The sequence below is a fragment of the Nelumbo lutea genome, chromosome 2 (assembly GCF_056320005.1).
Source record: "Nelumbo lutea isolate HS-2025 chromosome 2, American lotus-T2T, whole genome shotgun sequence".
Classification (NCBI taxonomy): Eukaryota; Viridiplantae; Streptophyta; class Magnoliopsida; order Proteales; family Nelumbonaceae; genus Nelumbo; species Nelumbo lutea.
The window spans coordinates 105,480,098-105,507,423 of NC_142685.1; the positions used below are offsets into that span (position 1 = coordinate 105,480,098).

General features: G+C 40.2%; 1 protein-coding gene across 2 annotated transcripts; it reads left to right on the forward strand.

Annotated features, from left to right (window-relative positions):
• Positions 1–1,912: 1,912 nt before the first annotated feature.
• On the forward strand, positions 1,913–26,690 carry LOC148872513 (sm-like protein LSM7). Of its 2 annotated transcripts, XR_016107702.1 has the most exons (7): positions 1,932–2,117; positions 2,584–2,668; positions 2,834–2,915; positions 3,964–4,035; positions 9,252–9,304; positions 9,456–9,580; positions 26,328–26,690. XR_016107702.1 is itself a non-coding variant. In XM_088972135.1 (6 exons), exons 2-6 carry the CDS (start codon positions 2,666–2,668, stop codon positions 26,415–26,417), a joined length of 300 nt encoding a protein of 99 aa, XP_088828261.1. In that variant the 5' UTR covers positions 1,913–2,117; positions 2,584–2,665; the 3' UTR covers positions 26,418–26,690. The 2 variants fall into 2 exon arrangements, 1 of the variants encoding a protein (XP_088828261.1); XM_088972135.1 differs by lacking the exon at positions 9,456–9,580 and having other exon boundaries at positions 1,913–2,117.
• The last annotated feature ends 636 nt before the right edge of the window (positions 26,691–27,326 follow it).

Sequence of the window (27,326 nt, forward strand, 5' to 3'; positions counted from 1 at the left end):
TGGCTTCCTCACAAATATGGGAATTTTATTATCAAAGAAGAATACAAAGCTAAACAAGCTCCTTCTATCCCTAATCTCCCAAATAATGTTAAACTTTGTCTTTCCAAAATTTGGAAACTTCCTATACCTCCAAGATATCAACTATTTCTTTGGAGACTCTTTAATAATTTTCTCCCTACCCGAAGCATCATTTTTGCTGACCCTACAGACAAAACTTGCCATCTTTGTAACCAATTTGAAGAAACCATAGCTCAGGTGTTCATTCATTGTTCTTTTGCTTGTGCAATTCTCTTTGGAAATCCTTGGAATGTTGACCTTTCAACCATTCCTCATCAATCTTGGGATAATTTTTTCAACCATCTTAGTAATCAAATTCAAGATAATCACCTTCTGCGCCTCATTTTGAGTTGGTTTGCGATTGCCTGCCACTACATGTAGAATGCAAGAAATAACACAATTTTTGAAAATAATCAAACCTTTCTTATGCGAACTCTCTATAGTCAACAAAATCTTTCAAAATTCTTTTTGTCAAACTACTGTAGACAATTCAAGTTCCTTAACTTTGCATACCAAATCCTTTAATCTTTCTCTTAGCTCTACTACTGAATTAATTGTTTTCAAAGATGTAGGTAAAATCTCTAACTCCTTTTTTTCTTTTGGTATTGTGATCTTAAATACCAACTTACAATGCCTAAAAATTCTTGGAGGCCGAACTTCTTATCCTTCAATGTTGATCAAGTTGAACTATTTGCAATTTTGTAGGTTTTTTTGGAACTTCGAAATTGGAATGAAAGAAACATCTACCTGTGCTCAGACAATCAGATTGTTATTCAGGCATTTGAAGATACTACAATGCTTCCTTGGTTTTGCCAATGGATTTTGTAGAGAACCAAGCTTTTAATTTCCTCATTCCAATTTAATGTAAATTTTGAACATATAAACAAAACTTTCAACCTACCTGCTCACAAGGTATCTCATAAAGCAAAAACTTTCTATCAAGACTCTTTTGAATATAATGTCTATCCTGAAGGGATACCTTGAGTTGAGCATTGTGTAAATATTTCCTCTTATTAATATATTTCCTCTTTTATCTGCAAAAAAAATATTAATGGAAGAAATTATAGAGTGGAGAAGTGTGACTTTAATTTATTTCAAAAAAAAAAAAAGTCTGGGTTTAATTAATTTCTTTATGGTCTGTGTAGCGTAAGGTTTCGGCATAGTTGGTTAGGACGTGTTTATAACAATAAAAAAGTATTGTCATTTTCTTAAAATATAACAATTACATGGTATGACATGTGAGGCAATTGTGACAAAATCCTAATGGCAAGGGGAGAGAATTAGTCAATTGTTAGAGAATTTAAGGGTACTTTAAGTGACAATATGTAAACAATAAGGGTATAGTTAGTCAAATAGTTAAACCATAAAGGTAGTTTAAGAAATTTGCCCAAGAGATATTACCGATGCATGATTGCAAAAGGTAGTTGGAATGGTGTGGATACGGGTTTGCCTTGATGAAAGTTGATCTGAGGCTTGGGTCAAGTTCAAGCCTGTTCAAGCCCCAACCTTGCATTGAGATCGACTTCCATTAGGGCTGTTGGAACGGTGTGAACACAGACTTGGAGATCGACTTCCATTAGGGCAAGCCTATGCCCGCATTGAACTAAATCGGATTCAGCCAGTGCAAAGCCTGTTCGAACACCAATTATACATGGATTTTGAACTGTCTTTGACCCAGACAGTCGGAGCATTCGGCCTAAGAACCATCCAAGCAGCCGATTCCGTTTTACCTCAAACCCGACCTTTGACCAAAAACCATTGAAAAAGTCAATAATCCATTAACCCGGATGGTCAAACCATCAATCCATCCAACGGTTTTTGGCCTTTTTTATTTTTAATTATTTTTATTAAAATAGGCCGTGAGATATCTCCCCAGGAAATGTTCGAACGGTCCTTGCACTGACTGAAGCCGATCTCACACCGAACTCGTTTCAGACTTTCAGTACTGTAATGCTTTGGTTACTTGTTATGCGAAGCGGGAAAAGGGGAAGAACGAAGCCAGACACTCGCGAGTCTCTCTCCTCTCTCTCTCCTCCGTCATCGATAAAAGGAATACAGAAGTAAATCTCCAACTCCTCTTACTCTTCACTTGTCTCTTATCTTATATTGCTTCGATGAAATCTGCTTTATCTACTTGTTTTTTACCAACCATTTCTCCGAATTTTTGTCGAAATAATAATACGTTTATTACTTTGTTTTTCTCATTTTCACTAAATGATCTCTGGAATCGGTGAAAGAGTTTTGTTCAGTTTATTATTATTATTATTATTATTATTATTATTTTTAATTTCATTGCTTCTATTCGTTTCGCTATGCAAATCTTTGATTAATCTTTCCGTTCTTGTTTCTATACGATGTTGATCTATATGGGTTTAGGGTTTATTGGTTTATGTCCAAAACAGGGAGAAAAGTCCTGGGTCTTCTTGATTTTGCTGTTATAGTTGTTTGTTGTTACATTGTTACCTTTTCAATTCATTTGTGACATACTGGTGAAACGTGTGATTGCATGTGTTGTTGTTGATGTAGCTGAAGCAGAAGGTGACATTACGACTAACCATCTACTAGTGTCTTCTCAAGGTTTGATAAACAGCAGTAATTGTACACCAACATGGTAAGTCTCTCTCTCTCTCTCTCTCTCTATCTATCTATCTATCTTCTTTGCATGTATATGTCTGCGTGCTTATCATGTTTCGTAGAATTTGATCTATATAGATTAGTAGAATTTTCCGGGGGATTCTGCTACTGATAGGCATTTTTACATGTTTTGTTGTTTCAGTCAGGCCGTAAAGAAACAGTTTTAGATCTGGCAAAGTTTGTTGACAAGGGTGTCCAAGTCAAATTAACTGGTGGGAGACAAGGTCAGTTGTATAGCTCTTTTTTTCCCTATTTTTATCTCTTTTTATTTTTTGGCAGACAAGGGGGCTAATTATTATCTTAGTGAACAGGGGATTGGCTGCCCTTTTTATGTTTCTATACATATTTGTATACTTAGAGTTTGGTTACTCCGGGATTTCATTATTTTCTCCAGCCACATTTTGGTTTAAGCAACAAATTTCTTTGCATTGATGTTTTGGTTTAAGCAACACTTGGACGAGTGTTTCAGGATTTCAGGATTCTTCCCAAACTTTTGGCCTCCCTAACCAGGACTCTAAACTTCCAATCTGATTCAGTGTCAGAATTGAGCCATGAAATGACGACTTTACAATCGCCTTCAATGGTGAATCCCAACCACTTCTGCAAGGCCAGCAGTTTAAGTCCTTGTATCATCACCATCAGTTCAGCCCTTCAACAAACTCTTAACCCCAACAGCACCACATAGGCTTAATTTGATGAAACCCTGCCATTCCTTATCACACCCAAGGATCAAAATATGCCGCCTTTTATTTTTTATGTTTTAGTTTTATTTTTATTTTTTTCAAAGTGGTTCAGAGGGGTTGGTTTAAGGCCTGTCTACCCCCTGAAATAGGTGGAACCCAGAAACACTCAGTGTAAAGGCATATCAGAGGGTCACTGATATGATACATATTGGCTGATATGCCCCGGTACATTGCGATATTTTGATCCTTCATCACACCACTGACCAGGTTCATCTTGGTTGCCTAGACAGCAACCATCAAAGTAAAATGATGATTCAGCACTAGAGTATAGCAGTGCAAGAGTTGTATTTAGATTTCTTGGTTGTTCTCCTGTAGCTTGTCATGTATGTGTACTGTTTTGTAACTTGAATGCGTCCATAATACTCTGGATTGATTAATCATTATGTTCTCAAAAGATTGACAGTGTTTGTATTAGCTTTTTTCTTCATTCATCTTGCTTGCTTATTCATGTATTTTTGTGCGTGTACATTTTCTGAATATTAAGTTTGGTCTGAAGTTGATATGACTGTATAATCATTTTCTCTTACAGTGACAGGGACCTTGAAAGGATATGATCAGTTACTGAATCTTGTACTGGATGAAGCAATAGAATTTCTAAGAGGTATTCACCTAAAGTGTAGTAGTATACAAACCACATTTAATGAGCGGAAGTTATTTTTTCCCCTTAAAATCCTTACTTTTTTCTTTAGAAAGGTAATGCAATTCTATTGCTGTATCAGAAAGATCTGTAAGAAATACTGATAAAAGAACGAATCTGCAAGCATTCTGATAGAAGGTTCTGTAAGCATGTATATCAAATCCCGGTATACAGTGAATGGGTATGCAAAAAGGTATTACATAAATCAATTTGTGTTATAAGCAAAAGAGTGAAAATCAAAGAAGAGGAATGGGGAGTTTCCTTGAAGTCCTTGTGGATAAGTGTTTTAAAAGTGAAAGGCACACAAAAAGCGACAGGTTCCAAATGCACCTGAGGCGCAAGGCGAGGCGCACGCCTTTTTAAAAAAGGCGCACAAAATAAAAAAAAAACTAAAAAAATAGAAAAAAACATGTAGAAATTCTAAGAAGAAGAAGAAGCCACTGTTTTACTGTAAAAATGTTTTTAGAAAAAAGACAATGAAAAAACAAGAGTGGGCGGAGCCCCTGTTTTTCTGTGAACAAGAAGAACTGATGCTGATTGCTGAAAGCGGGCGGGCGGAACCCCTGTTTTCAGTGTAAAAAAAGAAGAAACAAATACTGAAATACCTGATGCTGATTGCTGAAAGCCTGTTGGTCGTCCGACTAAGAGATGGCCTCTGATAGAATGTCGAAGGTGGCTGTTCGATTGAGAGATGGCCTGAACTTGTTGATCCAAGAAGAACGTGGGGGCTGAGGGCTTGAGACTTCAACTGATACTGGGAGTCTGAGAAGCCTTGCACGGCAAGTTTTTTTTTTTTCTCTCGAGAGGTTTGTGACTTTCTTTTGAATTATAATCTATCTATAAAAGGAAATAATCTATACACAGCATTATAATCTATCTATTAAAGTCAATTTAAAAACAAATTAAAAAACAAAAGGCAACAAATATAGGTGCGCGCCTGGACCGCCTGGCACCTGGTCTGAGGCGCATGCCTTAGGCGCAGAAACGAGTGCCTTATTAAAGTGTAGGCGTCTTGACCCATGCGAGACGCCTACTCTCGAAAACGCCTCGCCTTGCGCCTCAGAGGTGCGTCTTTTAAAACACTGGATAATAGAGTGCCAACAACTCTTCTAAGAATTACCTTTTCCTAGGTAGTTCAGGAAACAGCCAAGGGTCTTGTATACCAAGAAAGTCTATTTGATTCAGCATTGATTTGTGAATCTGAATTTTTTTGAAGCAATTCAGTGATAGAATATTAGTCTTAGGTTCCAGATTATTTTTGAATTAGTTACCTTAAATCAATGTGATATCAGAGCATCCACATTTTCTAATTTCTTTGTGAGGGGGCAACATTGCACCATTCACCCAAGAGCCAGCCCCTATTTTATACTTGCTTCCTTTCATAGTTTCATAATGGTATGAGTTTTCAATTCCTTTCCATACAATACATCCATATAGTTTTCAAGGCGTCTAGGCGATTCTGGGTGACACTGGGGCACCTAGTCACCTAGTCGCCTAAGCGATAAAAAGTTTTATAATATAAAAAACTAACTTTTGGCTAGTTTCCTAGTTTTATATACCATTCAGCATGTATGTTAATTGAAAAAATAGCAATTTTCTTTATTAAGAACATTAAGTTTCCTCTAAAAATGTGGCAAATCATCACATCTAAAAGATAAAAATCTTTTACATATATTAATTTCATTATTTTCAAAAATGATACTACTATAATAAGTATTTAATAGAGAAAATTCATATTAATTAGAAGCTAAAGAAGGTTATTAACTTTATATGATAAATATTCAAGACGGAAAGTAAAATAGAAAAAAAGACAAGGATGGAGTTTCTGTTTTATTTAATTAGAGAGAGAGAGAATAGAAAAATAGAACTTTATATTTCTATTCTTTCTTTCCTCTTTCTTTTCTTTCTTTCTTTCTTTCTTTCTTTTTCTCTTCTCAAAACCCTTTGATCTTTTAAATTTCAATAGTAAAACATCAAAGCAAAGTATAATTGATGTATATAGCATATAATAAAATGTATTAACACATGCATTAATAAGATACAGCAATATAAATGATATTATAAAAGCGGCTCACCTTGTCGTTTTTGTCGCCTAGGCAGGCGCCCAGTTGCCTAGAAGGGCGTCTAGTTGATTAAGTCAAGGCGTTTGGGCGAGGTGCCCAGCCAAGGGCACCTAGTTGCCTAGGTGGGTGCCTAGGTGACGCCTTGACAACTATGCATCCATTTGACTGCTGAAAATCTCCCAGGTCCAACTTGAATTCTGTCTCTTTATCTTTCAACTATGGTTTCCCTTCATCGCCTTTCTTTCTTGAATTCCTAATCTATGAAATGAAATTTAAACTCTTTCTTCCACCTCTACATTAAATCCCTTATCAACTTTTCCGACTTGTCAAAGACACTTGCTGGAGTGGAGAAGACAGACAAATAGTAGGTAAGGAGGTTTAGTGAAGTGCTACTAGTGACTGTTACCTTAACTCCTTTGCTAAGTTTCTAGTCTTCCATGATGCCAGTCTTTTGTTGAAGCATTTAATGGTAACCTCCTACATGAAGTTTTAGTTGCATACTTCATGGGTAGTGTTCTAATCTTGCAGCCCAAGGGTGTAGTTAATCTTGTTCAGATTTGGGACTCTAATCACCATAATTTCACTTTTGTTCAGTTTGAAAATATGCCAAATACTTATATTACTCAAGTATGCAATACATGGTGGCATCTAGACCTCTGGTGCATGCTTCTTGGCATCAAGTCGAAGTAATGAGATTATAGGGGTTCCCTACAAGCCTCAAAGTCCTTAACCAGATCACCTCGTTCTCTCTCTCTGATACCAAGTCTCTGTTACAGATGGCCAGAGAAACCAACTGATTCACTATCAGTTGGTTAGCCAAATCGCCCTGTTCTATGTTCATTGTAAACCTACTTGGTATTTTAGTAAAACAAGTAAAGGGAAATTGGGAAAGAGTTTATTGATAAATAAAAATTGGGAAGGAGTGATCCCCTTGTCTTATATCTCTAGATGTGTAGAGTTTTCCTTGAGATGTTATATTTCTAAGTATTAAGAGTGGGTTAGTGATGCAAGTTCTGATTCAATTTGTTTTCTGCTGAAGTTCATCCTCCCCGACGTGTTATCCAATAGGGGGTCTTGCTTCTAATGCTTGAATAAATCAATTTGTTGGTAGTCAAACTCTGCCTAGAATTTGCCTATCTATAACAAAGGCATGTCAGGAGTTATAATTTATAATCATGTTACTTATTTGGGGGGGGGGGTACTTGGGTGAGCCTAGGTTGGGTATTTAATAAAATTTGAAGGGGTCTAATGCAGTGTAAATGCTTCAATTTGGGCACCCAATTTGCACTTTTACAATAAGATTGTCTTATCATATTAATTTTCTGTTGCACCAACCTCTAGGTTTTTCATGCTATTAACAATTGTGACATGGTTTGATATGTGCCTTAGGAGAGATCACCCCTAAAAGCTAGCTGTTAAGAGGGAGGGAACCCAAACACATATATATCACAAAACAGCATCCCATACTACCAATGTGCGACAAATGGATCTTAACATTCCACCACGCTTTTCAGTCTTGACGCCCACCTAGGCGGTAGGCTGCAATACTGACGTCACCACCTGTGCCGCACGATTGCAACTAGGAGGCATAGTGTAGGCTCTGATACCATTTTTTTTTGATTGGAAACAATAACTTCAACCCCTAAATAGGTCCCTTGTTTAGCCAACATGTCAGCTCACCCATTAGCTGATCTCTTTGTTCATTTGAAGCACACACCGATCTCCCTTGTTGTGTTGAGGATTTCCCTTATGGGCTGTCTATAAATCCAGGTCCCCAACTTGCCAAATTGCAGCCACTCCAATCAACAACTTAGACTCTCAATGAGCAAGGCCATCACCTCCGCTCTCAGTGAGCCCTTCACTCCTATTGGCATATCTTACACCTTGAAGAAAGCCATCACCTCTGCTCTCAATGAGCCCCTCACTCTTATTGGCCCTGAAAACATAGCCACAATTCTGCCATTTTCATCTCTGAATACTCCTATACTTGAAGGGCCCAAGTTACCTCTAGAACTTCTGTCAAAGTTCAGTTTCTCTCTATGTTGTGTTGGTGGGGACCACAATTCTTGCACTGTAGGTTTTATGGAAGTTGTAGCTGACACCACTTCCTAATTCCTATAAATGTCTTCAGTTGAGAAGTCTTTAAACAAATCCATAGTCTTCAACCATTGAATAGTCATAATGATTATTCTTTCTACAACTTCCCCCTTGGATTTTTCCTTTCCTTTAAAGATCCTATTGTTCCTTTCTTCCCAAACTGACCATAAGATAGCTACTCTTGTGGTTCTCCACATTAATCTTCCACATCTCTTCAGTTGCCTGAAAAATCTTGGGTCAAAAAGGCTTATCACGTCTGGGGGAGGAGTCCACCTGCAACCAAAGATAGAAGAGAATCAGGCCCAAATAAAACACACAAATGGACAAGAAATTAATAGGTGTGTGATTGTCTAACTAGAGCCCAAGCAAAGGCTACAAACATGGGGTGATAGGCATAAATTTTGCCTTTTTCTTTGCAACATATCTAGAGTATTGATTTTTTTGGAGAACCACCTCCCAACAAAAAGCCCGAATTCTTGGGGGTACAGGATGTCACCATATCTCCTTTGAAGGAAAGCTCCTTGCAGGGTTTGTTGACTGAACGAGGGCATCAAAAAAAGAACAAGTGAACATGCCAGTTGGGGAGGGTTTCCAAATTCTGCTGTCCAAACCAGATTGTCTATGTATTATTCTAAATTATATTTGATTTTGTTTGGATTTATCCTTCTCTGGTGCATGTGCATCTTTGTGCAACTTTGCAAATGCAATTGAGAAGTTCCATTGCCATCTTTTGGGAAGATACATGACAAACTAGTGAATTACTTGAGCAGTCAGACTGCTTCAATTTGGCACAATGGCCTTTGCTCAACTTTTGGAAAGTCCTGCACCAGTTCTATATGGAAACGAAATACATGGGCAATTTATAATCTAGAGATAGTTGCATGTCAAGCGTTCTAGTAGCTCTTTTTTGCATGCATGTAGGCATGTATATTTATAATTTTCTATTTCAACATGATAGTGGCTTCTAGTAGTGTATGATGAAATAGTTAACTGTTTCTTCTTATTATCCTTGTGCTGCAGATCCAGATGATCCACTGAAGACAACTGATCAGACTCGGCGTCTTGGTTTAATAGTATGTCCTCTTCCACTATTCTAATTTTTATCCATGTGAAATCTATTTTTCTCTTGTTATAAGTTATCATTTCATGTGAAATTCTTGATGACTGTAAACACATAACTTTCACTATTCATTGACGTTTTTTCATGCTTTGACCATGTCTTAGAATCCCTGTCTTCTCACCCATCAGTTGTCTGGAATGGCTTGAGGTCTTCTGGAAGGGATCTTTAGGATCATGAGAATGAGGAGGTGATGAATCTCATTAAATGAGATGGATGCTAATTGTGCCAGGTCAATCCTTTGGGTTCTTTCTTGCATTTCTATCCTTGGTTGTCTCCCCCTTTTCAAACCTTTTTGGATCATAAAGAGGATTGCTAATAAACAAGTTCATTGTTCAACTCTCTGAATTCAGCACTTCACATGCGGGGAGGGGGGGGGACCATAAAAAGACATTGGACTTTGCCTTATGGTGAATCTTTTAATGGGTCTCACATTGTTTTTTTGAAATCGATACCAAGGTGTTGCATATGGTTTTGGTTACCGGCATTTTTTTTTTGATCAATAACACTTTCATTAAATCAATATGAGAATAATTACAGAAAGGAAGACAAACTTTCTTATCTTCCAAGTACAAACTGAGCCCCCAAGAAAAGAATGGGGAAAAGGAAACATTAAAATTACAACCAGACCCAAAACATTGATTCCCTTTCCACCCCTTGTTTAGATAATCCATCAGCAAAAGAGTTAGATCTTTTGACCCAACTCATTTCAACTTCCATCTCTCGCATCAGCCACTTAAATTTCCTCCTCTCATTGCTTTAATTCCATAAGCCACTGTTATCTTTATTTAGCTACCCTATCACCACCTCCGAGTCCCTTTCAAATATGAGTTTTCTGATGTTCATCTCCTTAGCTTTCTGGACACCTTCCATAACTGCCAAGGTCTCAACTCTAAGGGAGTCACCCACTCCAATTGGGCCTGATAACAAGGCAGAAATAACCCCATCCTCATCCCTAAAAACACCCCCAATCCCTGAGTGACCAGGATTCCCCCTACTACTCCCATCAAAGTTTAGTTTTAAGAATCTAGCAGGTGGGGGGTCGAAGACACACTCAATATTGGTTTAATCTTGGTACAGTTTGCAATCTCACCCCACTTCCTCAACATGTCATCCACTTTGTAATCTGTGAATAGCTCAAGGGATTTCAGCCACTGTACAACCATTATATGGATTACAACCTTCAGTTCTTCAACCCCTCTCTCAACTTTTGAGAATATCCTGGACTTTCTTTCTTCCCATAATGACCAACAAACTGCAACCCTCAGTTCTCTCCACATAGTCCTTCCCCTTTTCATACGCCACCTGAAAAAAGAGGGGGAGAAAAGACTTTGCAAGTTTGATGGAGAGTTCCAACTATATCCAAAGAGGGATAAAGCCCACTCCCAAATAGACTTTGCAAAATTACAAGACACCAGTAAGTGAAAACCAGTCTCCCCATCAGCTTTGCAAAGAACACACCAGTGAAATGATAAGAAAGTTTTGGGTCTCTTCTTTTGGAGCAGATCACTAGTGTTGAATCTTTCTAGATAGGCTTCCTAACAAAAACACCGAACCTCATTAATAGGGAAAGTGGGGCTACAGGATGGTGGGCTGACTTAAGACTTTAAAGAAAGAAGCATAAGAAAATGAGCTAGTAGGGGTAGGGGTCCAAATTCTAGAATCCACCTTAGTAGGGTCTAAGAAAACATTATCAAGAGTTTCAAGGAGGCTTGAAATACTGTCAAGGTTTGAGTCCCTCACAACCCTTTTTAAACCCAAGTTCCACCCGAGCTCAGAAATGGAAGAGGAAGGGGTGACGAAAGAAGAAACTGGCTAATTTTTAAAATCAGATAGGGCATACAAAGAAGGAAACAATTCCTTTAGAGGGGCATTTCCCACCCAAGTTTGTTCCCAAAATTTTATGGAGTTACTTGAATTCAAATCATACCTGATAAGAGGGGAGAATATTGGCAACGACTCATGAATGGCTTTTCAAGGTGAAGTGCTTGTGGTCCTAGCTCTGATTCCAGCATCCCATCCATTTTGCTCCAACCCGTGTATGCTTGCCACTATTCTAGCCCATAGCTTCTCCTGCTCCAATGGGAACCTCCACAACCACTTCCCCAAAAGGGCCATATTCCTGTTTCTAATGTTCCGAAACCCCAAACCACCACATTTTTTACTCCTGGTCACCACCTCCTAGCTTACTCTATGATCCTTCTTCTCCTCTCCCGGCTCCCAAAGGAAATCTCTCATCATCCTCTTCAATCTGCTAGAAATTTTCACTGGGATTTTGAACACTGACAAAAAGTAAATGGGTAAATTTGCTAAAGTGGCCTTAATTAGTGTAATCCTTCTACCAAGAGAGGTAATTCTTTTTCCAAGAGACAAGTTCCTTTTAAAATCTTTCCACCACTGGGTTCCAAAAGCTCTCTCTCTTAGGGTTATCACCTAATGGTAACCCTAGATAATTCAAAGGCAATCCTGAAACTTTGCACCCTAGCACTTTTGCACTCTCCTTACTCTCTCCCTCCTCCATATTCATACTCACTACACAACTTTTCCCAAAGTTCACCATCAAGTTTGACATTTGTTCAAAGAGTTGTATCACCAATTTCGTATTCTTGATGAAACTCACATTACCTCTATAGAACAGAATCGTATCATCAGCAAACAGTAAGTGGGTGAGGGGGGTTTCCTCCCTTCCAACTCTCCAAAATGGCCCCTAGAGGCTGCCCTATGAATCAATTTCCCTAAAACATCAACAATTAGTATGAACAAGAAAAGAGATAGGGGGTCTCCTTCTCTTATACCCCTAATGGCTGGGAAGAAGTCTACTACTATCCCATTCACTAGCACACAATAATGACAATTCCGAATACATCCCATAATCCATTTGCACCATCTAGCCCCAAATCCAAATTTGGTCATAACTTTTCCTAAAAATACCCAATCCACCAAGTCATAAGCCTTCTTCAAATCTAACTTACAAACCACTCCATTCTTTTTATCCTTATTGAAATTCCCCACACTCTCATTAGCAATGAGGATTTGATCAGTAATCTGTCTTCCACTCACAAAAGCTCATTGATTTTGTGCAATGATGTATAGTACTACTTCCTTCAATCTCAAAGACAATACCTTTGCAAAAATCTTGTACAAGCTATTTACCAAACTGATTGGCTTGAAATCCTTTGGGTGGGATGCATCTTTCTTTCGGGATAAAGGTGGAATTCACACTCAGGTTAACAACTCCTATGAAACTCCTCAAAGACCAACAGAAGGTCCTCTTTCAAAATATCCCAACAGTCTTGATAAAAAGCCATTGTGAACCCATTTGGCCCTAGAGCTTTTGTTCTATCCATAGATCTATAGCCTCCTTAATCTCTTTGAAATCAAACATTCTTTCCAACCTTCTCCTATTATCCACCCCTACATCTGGCCATTCCATTCCTTTTACCCACACTCCTTTACTTACAGGCCTTCTTAAAATGGATTTAAAGTGTTCTACACATGCCCCTACAATCTTTTCTTGTTGTGTCAACTCAATTCCATCCACCTCCAATTTAGAAATAAAGTTTCTCCTCCTTTCATCTGCCATAGAATGAAAAAAACCTGGTATTTTTATCTCCCTCTTGCAACCATTTACATTGATATTTTTGCCTCCAGTTAATTTCCTCCTTATGTAGGTTGTCCTCTAATTGTCTTCTCAATCTTCTTCCGTGTTCTTTGTCTTCCTCTCCAAATTCTTCCCTTTCTTCTTTAGAGTCAAGGCTCCCAAGTTGGTCCATCAAAGCTATCATTCTTTCTTCTAACCTCCCAAACTCCAAAAGATTCCACTCTTTGATCTTTGCTTTCAAGAATTTTAGTTTCTTATGAAATCTCATCCCCTCCCATTCCACCATTGGATTACACTCATTCCACCACTCCGTTACTCTTTTGATAAACTTGGGATGGAGTAACCACATATTTTCAAATCTAAAGGGGGTAGGTCCTCTACTCCTTTCCTCCTTGCACATTACTATGGGTCAATGATCAGAGGTCACCCTAGGGAGAGCTCTAGATGCCAAGTTCCCCCAATATATTATTCCCAATCCAAAGAGAACAAAAACCTGTCCAACTTGCAACAAATTGGACTAGGGAGATTTGACCATGTAAATGTCTTGTGGGCTAAAGGTATTTCTTTGAGCTCAAAAGCATCCACAAACCTATTAAACTTCTTCGTGCTAGTTGTCACCCTCTGATTAGTATTATTGGTTTCCTCTGAGTATCTGAACACATTGAAGTCCCCACCCACACACCAGGGCCCATCCCACAGCCCTCTGACATCAGCCAATTCCTCCCATAATTCCTCTCTCTCTGTAGTCATTTGGTCCATACACATTTGTGAGCACCCACACATAGCCATCCTTTTGCTGTTTAAACTTCATTTGAGTATTTTCCAATCATTTCCTCTAAGCCTTCGACCACATCCCTCTTCCACATTATCGCTATCCCCCCCTGAAGCACCCCACGAAGGAGCAACCACCTAACTAATCCCCCTGGCTTTCCAGACACTCCTTGCCCATCTGTTATTAAACTCCATTCTCTTGGACTCTTGTAATGGTACAATGTCTGAGTCATACCTCTTTATTACCTCTTTTATTGCCACTCTTTTCCTCGCACTTCCTATTCCCCTCACATTCCAGCTAAGTATCTTCATTCTCACTTCTTTCTTAGTTCTCTTCTTCATGTGACTACTACTTCCCCCCTTTCCTTCTATCTCCTTTTACCCCAAACTTCTTGTCGCCTTCTACATCTCTTTTTAGTTCTCAACTTCACTCAATTTTCTCTTATTTGTTATGATATCCTTCTTCCTCTTTTGTAGGCCATCTTTCAACACATTCAAATCTTCCATCCTACATCCTAGCTTCCCCACGAATTCTGCTATTAGGTCCTATTTCTTAGATTCCTCCACCACTATCATCTCTACACATTCCCCTCCAACTCTGCCCTCCTTTCCTTCCCTCCTCTCCATTGATCCCTCCCCTCTTCTCTCCTCTCAATCCTTCCTCCATATCATATTTCCTCCCTCCATCACTGTTTTCTCCACATATTCCCCTCCAACTCTGCCCTCCTTTCCTTCCCTCCTCTTCACTATTCCCTCCCCTCTTCTCTCCTCTCCATCTTTCCTCCAAATCAATTTTCCTTTCACTTCCTTAAACACTCTTTCAATAATTTCCCACACTTTCTCATTCTTATACCTCCCTTCCCATGCATCCCCACTATCCTTCATTCCCCTCTCCATAACCTTAGAATACCCACCTCCTTGATTGGCTGCAAGACATGGAGCGGGAATGGAATCTGGAACAAAGGACACAGAAAACGCATTAGTCTCACAAACTGAATTCACTTGGTTACTTGGGTTTGATGGAAAGGTTGGAATAGGACTACTCCTAGCTTCCCTTTCATGTTCCAGAGATTGGTAATTATCTATCTCCTTGAGTTGGTTGGAAAGTCCTTTTGTTCTTTGGTCAACATGGTGATCTTTCCTCTCTACCCTTGGTTCACCCTTATCTGATGCATTCTTGCTCTGCTTCAGGTTCTCTCGATTTACCCCTTCTTTTGTGCCTTGCATATTCTGAAGTCTTGGGGATGAGTTATTCCCATTTATGTCTTCAGCCCTACTTGTTTCTAGAAGCTCAGATCTTCTTCCTTCATCTATTTAACCTTTTTGGCCATCTGTTTCATGACTCTATTTCTCCTCTGTGTCACCCTGAAATAGGCTTGCTATGTTCCACATACCCATGCCACCTGCACAGTAGCTGACTTCGTCGTTCACACTGCCAATGCTGGTATCATCATGGAAGCATTCATTCGAATCTTCATCATCTACGCTACACTGTACCCACCCTTCATCCGTCTCCTCCCTCTCTTTAGCCCTCTCTGTAGGGAGGGAGGGAGGGAGGGAGAGATTGTATTCCCAAAATCAATAATTCCTCTTCTGGCTTCCTTGGCTTCCTTTCCTTATTTATAACAATTCTGTTATTATTAGCTTGTTATTTAGTTTGTTCTAGTGGTTGGCTATCAGTTACATTACTTAAAGGCTGACGTGGCCTTTTCTTGTACACTTGTCTCTCTATTCCCTTTATGCCACAGACCCAATGCGTTCCACAATCCGAAATGGGCCAAAGTACCTTGGACTCAGTTTGTTCCACCTGTGGCCTGCTACTGAAACTTGCTTGTATGGTTGTAGTTTAAGGAAGACTTGCTCCCCAATCTGGTGCTGGACAGGCCTACGCTTTCTGTTGTACGAATCTGCCATCCATTGTTGGGCTCGATGGAGGTGGGATTTGAGCTCTTATAACACCCTATCCTGCTGGAGGAGTTGGTCTTCCACTGCTGCTACTGTTGTAGACCCTTTCTCATATGGGAGTAGGGGAGGTGGGCCCCATCCATATAGGGCCCGGAAGGGAGTCATTCCTGCTGCACTGTGATACGTGGTATTGTACCACCATTCTGTCCAATGGAGCCACTTGAGCCACTGACGTGGCCTATCCTCTACATAGCACTTTAGATAGGTTTCCAAACTCCGATTGACCACCTCAGTTTGCCCATCTGTTTGAGGATGGTAGATGGTAGATTTGAAGAGTTTCACTCCTTGTAGTCGAAAAAGTTCTGCCCAGAAACGACTCATAAAAATTGGGTCGCGGTCTAAGACAATAGAGTTAGGGGTACCATGCAGTCGTGCCACCTCCTTAGTAAAAATCTCAGCCACCATTAAAGCTGTAAAGGGCTGGGAAAGGGAGAAAATGGCAGTATTTGGTGAATCTATCAGCCACTACGAGAATGACGGACTTGTCATAGGAAAGGGGAAGCCCCGTTATGAAGTCCATGGATATATCGCCCAGACTTGTGTAGGGATTGGGAGTGGTTGTAGCAGACCTGCTAGAGACTGGGTATTAGCCTTATTTTTCTGGCAAATGACGCATTCGGCTATGAATTTTTGGACCGAATTCCACATGCCTTTCTAGTGGAATTGGGTGGCTAGTCTCTTATGAGTGCGCAGAATCCCCGAGTGTCCTGCTGGTGATGAGTGGAACACTTCTAGAAGCTGCTGAATCCTGTGGTATCACCATTCAACGTTTATACAACAGCAAGTTATTCTCCACTGTGTACCCTGGGTGGCTAGTAGGGTCCTCTTGGACCTGTGAACGCAGCTTGTTCAGTTGTGGGTGTCTTTCAGCTTCTTCCCTTAATTGACTCATGATGGAACATGTTGGGCACGAGAGAAGTAATGGAAATAGTTGTGGTTGGCGTAATAGTGCATCCACCACCTTGTTAGTGTGTCCTGCCTTGTATTTAATGACATAATCGTAGCCGAGTAATTTGGCTATCCATCGTTGCTATTTCGGGGATAGTACAAACTACTCCAACAGAAATTTCAGGCTATGGTGGTCAGTTCGTATGATGAATCTTCTCCCTAGAAGGTAGGGTCGCCACCTCTGAACTGTGAGAACAATTGCTATTAGTTCACGTTTGTATACTGACTTGGCCCATTTTTGTGCTGTCATTGCTTTGCTGAAAAACGCTAGTGGCCTTTCTTCTTGTATGAGGACCACACCTACTCCTTGGCTTGACACATCACATTCAATGATGAAGTCCTTTGAGAAGTCTGGAAGTGCGAGCGTCGGTGGGGACGAGATAGTTGTTTTGAGCGTCTCGAAGGCCTATTGGGCCTCCCTAGTCCAATAGAACCCATTCTTCTTAAGTGAATTTGTCAAGGGGGTGGCAATCAATCCATACCCTCTGATGAATCGCCGGTAGTACCCTATTAGACCCAAGAAGCCCCGTAACTCCTTAACATTTTGAGGTCGGGGCCAATTTATCATGCTTGAGATCTTTTCCTAGTCTGCTGCTACAATATGCCGTTTTCGACTACGTGGCCTAAGTAGTGTACTTGTGTCTGTCCAAATGCACACTTTGACTCCTTTGCAAAGAGTTTACGAGTCCTTAGTAGTTCCAAGGTGATTTGTAGATGTACTAGGTGTTCGTCCCATGTAGCGCTATATACAAGTATATCATAAAAAAAAAAACGAGTATAAATTTGTGCAAATGGGGTCGGAATATGTTATTCATAAGTGCTTGGAACGTAGCTGGTGCATTGGTCAACCCAAACAGCATGACCAAAAACTCATAATGCCCCTCGTGTGTACGAAAGGCGGTCTTGTGGATGTCACCCTCATGGACCTGAATTTGATGATATCCCGAGCTTAGGTCTAGTTTAGAGAATATGGTGGCTCGGCCGAGTTCATCGATTACCGGTATGGGAAATTGATCCTTCACAGTAATGTTGTTTAGGGCCCTATAGTCTATACAAAACCGCCATGTCCTATCCTTCTTTTTCACAAGTAATACTGGCGAGGAGAATGGGTTTTGGTTGGGTTGTATGATTTTTCTACCAAGCATATCTTGCACTTGTCTCTCAATCTCTAGTTTTTGAAAATAGAGGTAACGATAGGGCCTTACATTTGTGGGTTTTGTTCCGGGCAGCAATGGAATGCAATGATCATGGGCACGTTTCGGTGGTAGTTCCTTAGGCTCTTGGAAGATCACTGAAAACTTCTGAAGTAGCTGCTGTAGTTGTATGTGGGCTTCTTCGGATCTGCTGGAGTTACTTCCTTGGGCTAGCATTGGGCCGTTTCTATGGGAGTCTATTTGCATTAAAATGATGTGGGTTGGCTCTGCTGCCTGTTTTCTTAGGGTGGTGAGACTAATGGGTCCTAGACCCTTGGACAACTGTCCTTGAACATACACCTGTGAGCTGCCCACTTGAAAATCCATGGTGAGACGGGTCCAGTGACATGGTGAGACTAATGGCCCTAGTTGCCTTAACCATTGGACTTCGAGAACTACATCTGCTCCACTGATTTCCAAGGGATGTAGATCTATCTCGAACTCGTGTCCTTGTATCTTCATTTTTAATCCTATGCACGTACTGCGCACACCAGGTTTCTCCCATTAGTTACGTGCACCCGGAATTCTATACATGGTTGGACCGGAATCCCTAGTTGTCTGACCAATGTTTGGGTAATGAAATTGAGAGTGCTGCCACTGTCTATAAGAACCGACAAACGATGCCCTTGTATTAGTCTGGTTACTCTCATAGTTTGAGAGGAGGCAAGACCGGTCAAGGCTTGTAGGGATACTTCCTGGTATTCCTTTGTCCATTGCCTCCATTCTTGGTTGTCCATTGGCTTGTCAATGTCTGTTGATTGCTCGACGTTTTCGGTTTCGGGCTGAAGGAAGAATACTTGCGGGATCTTACAGCGATGGCCCGGTCCGAATTTGTCTCCACATGCATAACAAAGGCTCTTTTCCTGTCGGGCTTGCATCTCAACCCATGTTAACCTCTTGGCTGAGCCAGGGCCTGAACCAGAGTTGGCTTCCTTGCCTGTGATTCCTACTCCTGGTCTGGACTTCGGTTTACCCAAGATACCCGGTTCTGGATTCGGTATACCTGGTTTGACCGCAACTCCCAAAGGTTGATTTATCCTTCTTGCCTGATTCAGTTTGTCTTCATGGAGTCGAGCTAAGGCTGTTGCGTCAAGAACGGTGGTGGGTTGCATGGCATTCACCTCCAGCCGCAATTCTTCCCTAAGTCCAACAAAACTGCCGACAAGTGCGTTTTCTGGCCACCCTTGCACGTGCATAGCTAACCTTTTGAGCGCCATCTGATAATCTTGGACGGAGCTGGTTTGTCGTAGCTTAGCGAGGCTTTCATCATAGTTTTCAAAAGCCGAGACTCCAAATCTCATGGTTAAGGCATCAGTGAAGTCCACCCATGTGGCTCTTGGGTGCTGTCGCCGGTACCATTGGTACCAGATGATCGCCTCTCCTTCCAGGTGTGCGGAAGCTAATGGAACACGATCAGGTCCCTGCATATCGTGGTAATGGAAGTACCTTTCGGTTCGTAGAAGCCAGGACGTAGGATCTCCCCTTGCGAAGACTAGACCTGTTCAAGGGCCGGGCCGGGACGGGCTTGGGTTGGGCTTTTACTCTTCATTAATGGAAATATGTTAGGCTTGAGCCCGAGCTCGGCCGACCAACGGGCCTACAACTTGGGCCTGAGCCCGGCCCTGATAAAAAGCTCGAAGCCCGACCTAATAAAAAAAATTAGAAAATTTCCCTATTCAATAATCAATATAAATCAGAATTTATTTACATTAAAACAGAATATAAATTCAATATAAATTCTGAATTCAATAATCAATATAAATCAGAATTTATTTACATTAAAAAAATATAAATTCTGAATTCAATAATCAATATAAATCAGAATTTATTTACATTAAAAAAGAATATAAATTCAATATAAATTCTGAATTCAATAATCAATATGAATCAGAATTTATTTACATTAAAAAAATATAAATTCTGAATTCAATAATCAATATAAATCAGAATTTATTTACATTAAAAAAGAATATAAATTCAATATAAATTCTGAATTCAATAATCAATATGAATCAGAATTTATTTACATTAAAAAAATATAAATTCTGAATTCAATAATCAATATAAATCAGAATTTATTTACATTAAAAAAGAATATAAAGAAGGGAAAGAGGATGTGGAGAAGAAGGGTTCGACTGGAAAAAGAAGGGAAAGAGGCAAAGAGGTGAAAAAAAGAGGGGAATTCGACTAGGGTTTTTAGGTTTAATTATAGGTCGGGCCGGGTCAGGCTTGGGCCGGGCTATTTTGGCAAATCCCGAGCCCGGCTCAAATTTATTGTGGGCCGGGCTTTTTGGCCTGAGGTTAAGCCCGCGAGCCCATATACCTGTTCAAGCCCGTTCGGGGGTTGGGCCGGCCCGTCGGGCCACCCGACCCATGAACAGGTCTAGCGAAGACGGGAAACTCGATTCTTGCCATTCTTGATCCGCTTCGATGACTGGTGTCATTGCATTCTTTCTGCCCTTCTGATTCGTCACTGGGGGTGTCTGTTCTAGTCGCTCAAGCAAGGATGCGAAGCTTTCTTTTATTTCTTTGACATCAACCGATAATCTTTGCATTTCTCCTTCCATGTTGTCGACCCTATTCTCCATTGTGGACGGCCTTGTGTTTGGCATCTTGCTCTGATACCAACTTGTTAGGTAACTGCCTAACTCAGGGACTTTTTCGAGGAAGCCTGCCTCCTGAACTGAGAGAGAAGAGAGAGAGAGAGAGAGAGAGAGATTGTATTCCCAAAATCAATAATTCCTCTTTTGTCTTCCTTTCCTTATTTATAACACTTCTGTTATAATTCTGTTATATCACTTCTCCACTTGTCCAGTTTGTTATTTAGTTTGTTCTAGTGGTTGGCTGTCATTTACATTACTTAAATCAGACGTGGCATTTTCTTGGACACTTCTCTCTCTATTCCCTTTATTCGTGTCTCAACACTCTCTAGCATATCTTGGGTTCGGCCTCTCTAAGAAGCGTCACAGAGAACTAGGGTCCTCAAGGTTTTGGCGTGGGACCCACTTTAGGTTGCCTTGTTTGTCCGTTCTCCGCTTCTGCAAGTTTTCCCCAACTTTCTTCGCCATTTGGGCCATTTGAGAAGAAGATAGACTGAGATTGCCGTCTATAATCGGCCTATGAGTCGTCTCCTTGCCCCAACCCACGTGACCTTTTAAGTTGTCATGTGGGTCACTAAAAATGTGCTTCGACCCACCTGACCCGCCCACCACCTCAACCGGCTCGGACCAAACCTTTTGACAACCTGGGTCCGGCCTAAGTCCAGCTTGAACCATTTCAACGAAAGATGTTTTATTCGCTCCTCTTGGGGCTAATTCAAAATTATTCGAATAATTTCTAATTTTTGTTAACCCTTTTTCTTGTTGATTGAGAAAGACTGTTCGCCTTCCTCCCTTCTCCTGGTGCCACCTGGAAACCACCTTTCCAGCTCATATCCTTCCAGCTCTTGACCTCCCTGCCATAGCGATGCTTTGACTGCCGTTGCGAACCACAGGCGCCACCACCCGCCTTCCACAAGGAGTTCACAGTACCTAGGGATTAAAAACGGCTTCACCCCGGCGATTCTTATTTTCATAGCGAACAAATTATCAAAACTAAAGTCTTCAAGCTTGCCTCCTAGAGCTGGAACGATTTTTTCAAACACTTCCTCCCAAAGATTGAATGGAAGGACTACAACCTTCACATCAGCTTTAAGGTCGTCGATTTCAATCTCATCTCACAACATACTCCACCGCTTGACCAGTGCCATGCCTTCCTCTGTTTTAACCGTTGCCAGTTCCAGCTTCTGTTCTCCGACATCTAGTAGAGCCCTGTTTTCGCAGAAAGGAAGTAGAGCCACCGTTGCTTTGATGTGGAGCTCTTTCTTCATAGCCTCTTGTATCCCCTGCCAATCGTTCACCTTTTTCTGAAAGGTGATAACATATCTATTAGCCCAAACCCCTTTCTCTACCTCCATCGCATTTTTAATTGCAGACTGAGAGCTCGCGACAACCATAGAGATATTCTCTTTTTCGAGAGGGTCTGGGGTCCCGGTTTCGAAGGTTTGTTCTTGCTCTACTTCCACTTTCTCCATTTTCTTGCCAACCTTAACACCCTCTTCGAGGAACATCAAGAACTTCTGCAGGAAATCTGTGAACAATTTCCAGCCCTTGCTTTTCTTGCCTTCTGGTAGGCATATCATCTGTTTCCTCCCTCCTTGAAACTCTTCCATTACTGTAACGAACCACCCCTTCTGATTCCATTTGAGGATAGCCTTGTATTTCCGATCCAAAGATGATATCGAACTTCTCCATCCTTGCTTCTTCACTGATCGTACAGCTCCATCAACAAATCCTTGTAGCCACTGCAAAGCATCTCCAATCGGAAAAACTGTAGCCTTTCTCTCCTCCCTTATCTTCAAAAACCATTGTCCTTTGATTGTTTGTTCTTCCAAGACCATTTCTTTTGCTTCCATCTGCAGCACTTGTCTCCACTTGGTTGCATTCATGAATCTTCCTTCTGCCATTATCAGACCCTCCTCTTCAAGACGTTGCCTAGGTGCCCTTGGCTGCGCGCCTCGCCCAGACACCTTGACTTCTAGCAACAAGGTGCCTGCCTAAGCAACAAGAATGACAAGGAACACATTATTATAATATCATTTATATTGCTATTATCTTATTAATGTGTTAATATGTTCTATTAAATACTATATATCATTTATTACTTGTTTTAATGTTTTACTATTGAAATTTAAAAGATCAAAGGGTTTTGAGAAGAGAAAAAGAAAGAATAAAATCATAGAGTTTGTTTCCTATTCTCTCACTCTCTCCAATTAAATGAAACAGAAACTCCATCCTTGTTTTTATTTGAATTAGCTTTCTTTCTTAAAATTTTATCATATAAAGTTAATAGCCTTATTAGTTGCTAATTGATATGAAATTGCTCTATTAAATACTTATTATAGTAGTGTTATTTTTGAGAACAATGAAATTAATATATTTATAAGATTTTTATCTTTTAGATTGATGATTTTCCACACTTTGAAAGGTAATTTAATGTTATCAATAAAGAGAATTGCCATTTTTTCAATTAATATGCATGCTGAATGGTATATAAAACTAGAGACTAGCCAAAAGTTAGTTATTTATTTCATAAAATTCTTATTGCATAGGTGACTAGCCCTAGTGTTGACCAGAATTGCCTCGATGCCTTTTAAACTATGATGGTTATCAAGAATGCTATTACCAACAATTTCTTTGAGATTTATGTAAAAGATCAGTGTTATCAAAGTATCAACTAGTCAAACTAGTTGATTGAGAGCCATGCTGATTGTTTCACTAAGTGGTTGGTTGAAACTCATATGATGCAGTCAGGATGACATTGATTAGCTAGTCAACCTATTCTGCCATAAAGTTATTTTAAAACTTTAATTTGTTTGTGTTTATCTTTACCTTTTTCGATAAGTAAATGTAATTTTATTATAAAATCAATATATACAGCATTACGAGCCACCCGGGGAGAGGTGTAAGTTTTACTTCATCCAAACCAGTGTTTTTGAACCGTTGGTGACCTGGACAATCGAACTGTTTGGCCCAGAAACCATCCAGGCAAATGGTTCCGTTTCACCCTTAACCCGTTCTTGGGCCAAAACCCATTGACTTGGTCAAAGAACCACTGACCTGGGCGGTTGACCCATCGACCCATCGACCCATTCAACCCAGACAGCAGTTCACGGGTACAGCAGAGAGAGAGAAGAACGATTCACTAGATCCCAGATACAGCAGAAGAAATCAGATCTCAGATCTCAGATCTCAGAAGAAGATTGCAGAGGTTGGAGACTGGAAAGAAATCAGATCTCAGATCTGAGATCTGCATTTCTATTGTCTCTGCCGTCTGCTGTTGCCATCGCCGTCACCATTATCATCGCCGGTGAAGGTCGAATCCTCCTCCACCTCTTCTTCTTCCCTCCTCCTCCTCCTCCTTCCCTCCTTCCTTCCTTTCTTTCTTTCCTTTCTCTCCTTCATTTTCCTTTTTTTCTTTTCTCCTCTTCTCTTCTTTCTTTCTTTCTTTCTTTCTCAGCCGATAACCACAGCCTCTCATTTCTCAGAAAAACCTATTACCTAAAAGTCTAATAGACTAACATTTGCCCTAATAATGTAATCGGTCCGAACCATTCCACCGTCCTGACCTGGAAACCGGTGGCCACAGCGGTTCTATTTCCTGGTTGGTTTTTAAAACCTTGATCCAAACAAAAGAAAGTTAACACGTTTATCTTTACTTGTTTAAAATAGTAACATATGATTTTATTTTGGTATATCAATGGTAGTTGCTATAAGTATTTGTGAATTGTGATGGTAATATAAATAGAAATAAGGCATATATTAAAAAGGGGACTGATATGGGCACATCCCATTATGATAAACCGGGCATCTCTCACGAGAAGACAAAGAAACCATTATTGGTTATGACAAAAGGCAAAACAGGGGCTGTCTTCATCTTTTGATACATGTATGTTTTCTTCCAATCAGTGGTTTGCTAGTAGAGAGTTGCCACAGAAGGGCATGCTGAATGGTCAGGGTTGCACTCATTCTGAAAAACAAAGGCCACAATTCTCTATCCTAGCCTTTCCAGTCTTTTCTATATTTGCTAAACAAAGATTATAAACTGATTGCTCTTTTATTGCATATTTGACAGTGTCTCATCATCATCATGATTATTACTAAGCCTTGTCCCAACTATTATGGGGTCGACTACATGAATCCTGTTTTGTCATTCAGTTCTGTTCAATGCCATATCCCTCGTCATATTTGACAGCTAATATAACTTATATATGAGATTCCATCAATAACTTAACACCTAAGCGTCCCCCCCCCCCCCCCCCCGCAAAAAAAAGAAAAAAAAAGATACTCTAGGAGTGATAAAATACTTGTGACTTATTACAGAAAAAGCATAAAGGTAGATTGTGCATTTCCTCCCATGTCTGTGTCCTTTGCCTCGGTAATGGAGATTCAGTTGAACATCTTCTTCATTGTTCAGAAACAAGGAAGGCCATTTTTTAAACCTTGTTGGCTACATCTGGGTTTTTCTTGAATGTATTGAAGATTTTCTAAGGCAATGGCAAATGAGAGGGTTAGGTCAAAGGGGGAGAATCTACTGGTACATGGTGGCTCAAGCAGTAATGTGGGGTATTTGGGAAGAACGAGACAATCACATTTTTAATAACAAAGCTAGATCCATGGAAGACCTAATTTCTCATATTTTTCACATGTGCAATCCGTGGGTGTTGAATTCAGAGATATACAAAGGAATCAGTCTGAACATGCTTCAGCAGAATGGGGTGGAACTGTTCTCTTCAACTAGTTCTTTAAAAGCTTCAGGCCTCCCCCAGTCAAGAGAAGAGGAGGCGACTCTGTACTTAGATGGATGTGCACTTGAAAACCTGGGATTACCTAGAACTGGTGGTGTGTTTAAGAGGAGGGATGGTAGTCTTTTGTGGTATTTTGGTGGACCAATTGGGACTGCAGATTCCACAACGGCTGAAATTTTAGCTGTGCTAAATGGCCTCTGTATCATAAGAAGTCTAGGCTTGAACAACCTGATAGTAAAAGGTGATTCTAGAAACATGATAACATGGCTTGGGGAGAACTGAGAAGGAAGGTGAGCCTTGGAGATTGGTTCACTACTTGGACGAGGCTAGAGATCTGTTGTATTCCTAGAATGTAAATTAATCTGGATTTCGAGGGTTTTAAACTATGTAGCAGATAGTTTAGCCAAATCTGGTGCACCCAGGGAAATGCTTATATGGTGATGGACTTATGCCTTTGTAACCTGTGTGGCTAGCCTTCTTTGTAGATCATCTCACGTGTTCTCCTTCATCTTTTTAATATAAAGTTACTCTTTTCTCAAAAATACCTAGCACCTAAGCACTGACTCACCACACTAACTAGGGTGCTCAAGGCAACTTTGCTTCGTTGTATTAATAACACCGATAAAGACACAAGTTCCCGCTCTCCCTGTACAGAAACTTTATGCAACTCTTAAACATGGTTGTCAAGGTAGTGAGGTAAAGTTCGGCTACAAGGGATTAATTTGCTGCCTACTCGATTCGGTGGTTTCTTATTTGAAAAGAAGAAAAAAGAAGCCATGTCACCTCAGTGCTATCTTGACAATTGTGCTAATTAAAATGTTAAACACCATTTTCAGCTACATACAAATTCAGCTCTGTTCCTTTTCCATGAGTAATTTACAAGATAAATTGGTAGGTCATCTCAACAACTCAAAGGACCTATTTTGTATGGAAAAGCAGATATGTCTTCCTTGAACTCAATCAAAATTAGTTTCCTGTCATACCTTTGCATCTCAAGAAACACCAGCAGCTACAGTTTAAACAACCTTTCCCCAAGTAGTTCTTAGAAACTTGAACTGAAACTGATCCTCCCCCGCAGGCATATCCACGTGCAGACACAATAAATTTTAGCACTGATTACTATGCTAGTTATGCTAATTATGCTAATCTATTGCAGGTATGCAGGGGAACCGCGGTGATGCTTGTATCCCCAACTGATGGTACAGACGAGATTGCCAACCCTTTTATCCAGCCAGAAGGGGCTTAGCGAATCCTTATCCCTTGGCTTTTTTTTTCAGTTATTGGGAGTGCCTGTTTGAGAAGGCTGGGAGATTCGGGGTTTGGCCATTCATGTGAAGAATTTAAACCCAGATAATTGTTAAGGAAATGATCTTTCCATTTGACATGCAAATATAATTTTTTTTTTCAATATTTAAACTTGCTGAAATTCCAGTTATGCTTCCCTGTAGGGAATAGTTAAGGCTGCGTTTGGGAATGCTTTTTGGCCTAAAAGGGCTATTGAAAAAACCACTTTTTAAAATGGGTTGTTTTAAATAGCACTATTTTAGTGTTTGCCTGATCATTAGCTTTTTTCCTTTTCTTTTTTTTTTTTCAAAATAGCTTATTGCAAGCGCAAAAAGCTAAGTTGAGGGTTTTTTCCCTGCTTTCATAAATGGATTTTTTATTTTTATGCAAAAAGGCTGGTTGAGTGTGTTCGTTTTCACCAAACAAATTTTCAATTGGCTTTTGGTTTCAAAAAGCCGGTTGAGTAAGTAATTTCAACGTGGCCTAAAGGATCATCCTCCACGCTTCCTTCAGTTTGCTCTTAATTTTTGAATTGGCGTACAAGCTGGAAAATGGGACTTGCCATCGAGGTCTGACCATTGCACCAAGCAATGGTTAGAGGCTTTGAGCCTTGGGGTTTCACCCTGTAATTTATGGTTATTTTTTAATACCTTGAGTACCCATACTCCCATAGCCCATGTGTGAATGGGATCCAGCTGATGGGTTTTTGGCATCAATCAACCTCTGTTTAGGCTTCAGTTACGCAACTCAATGTCAAGTCAAAGTTGCAAACAAATGGGGTATTGTAGAAAGAAATGCGGTAAAGCTGTTATGGTGGCTTATGAGGCCAAATGGTTGTTGGCTCAGACCGCGTGGGGATCATCGCACAAAT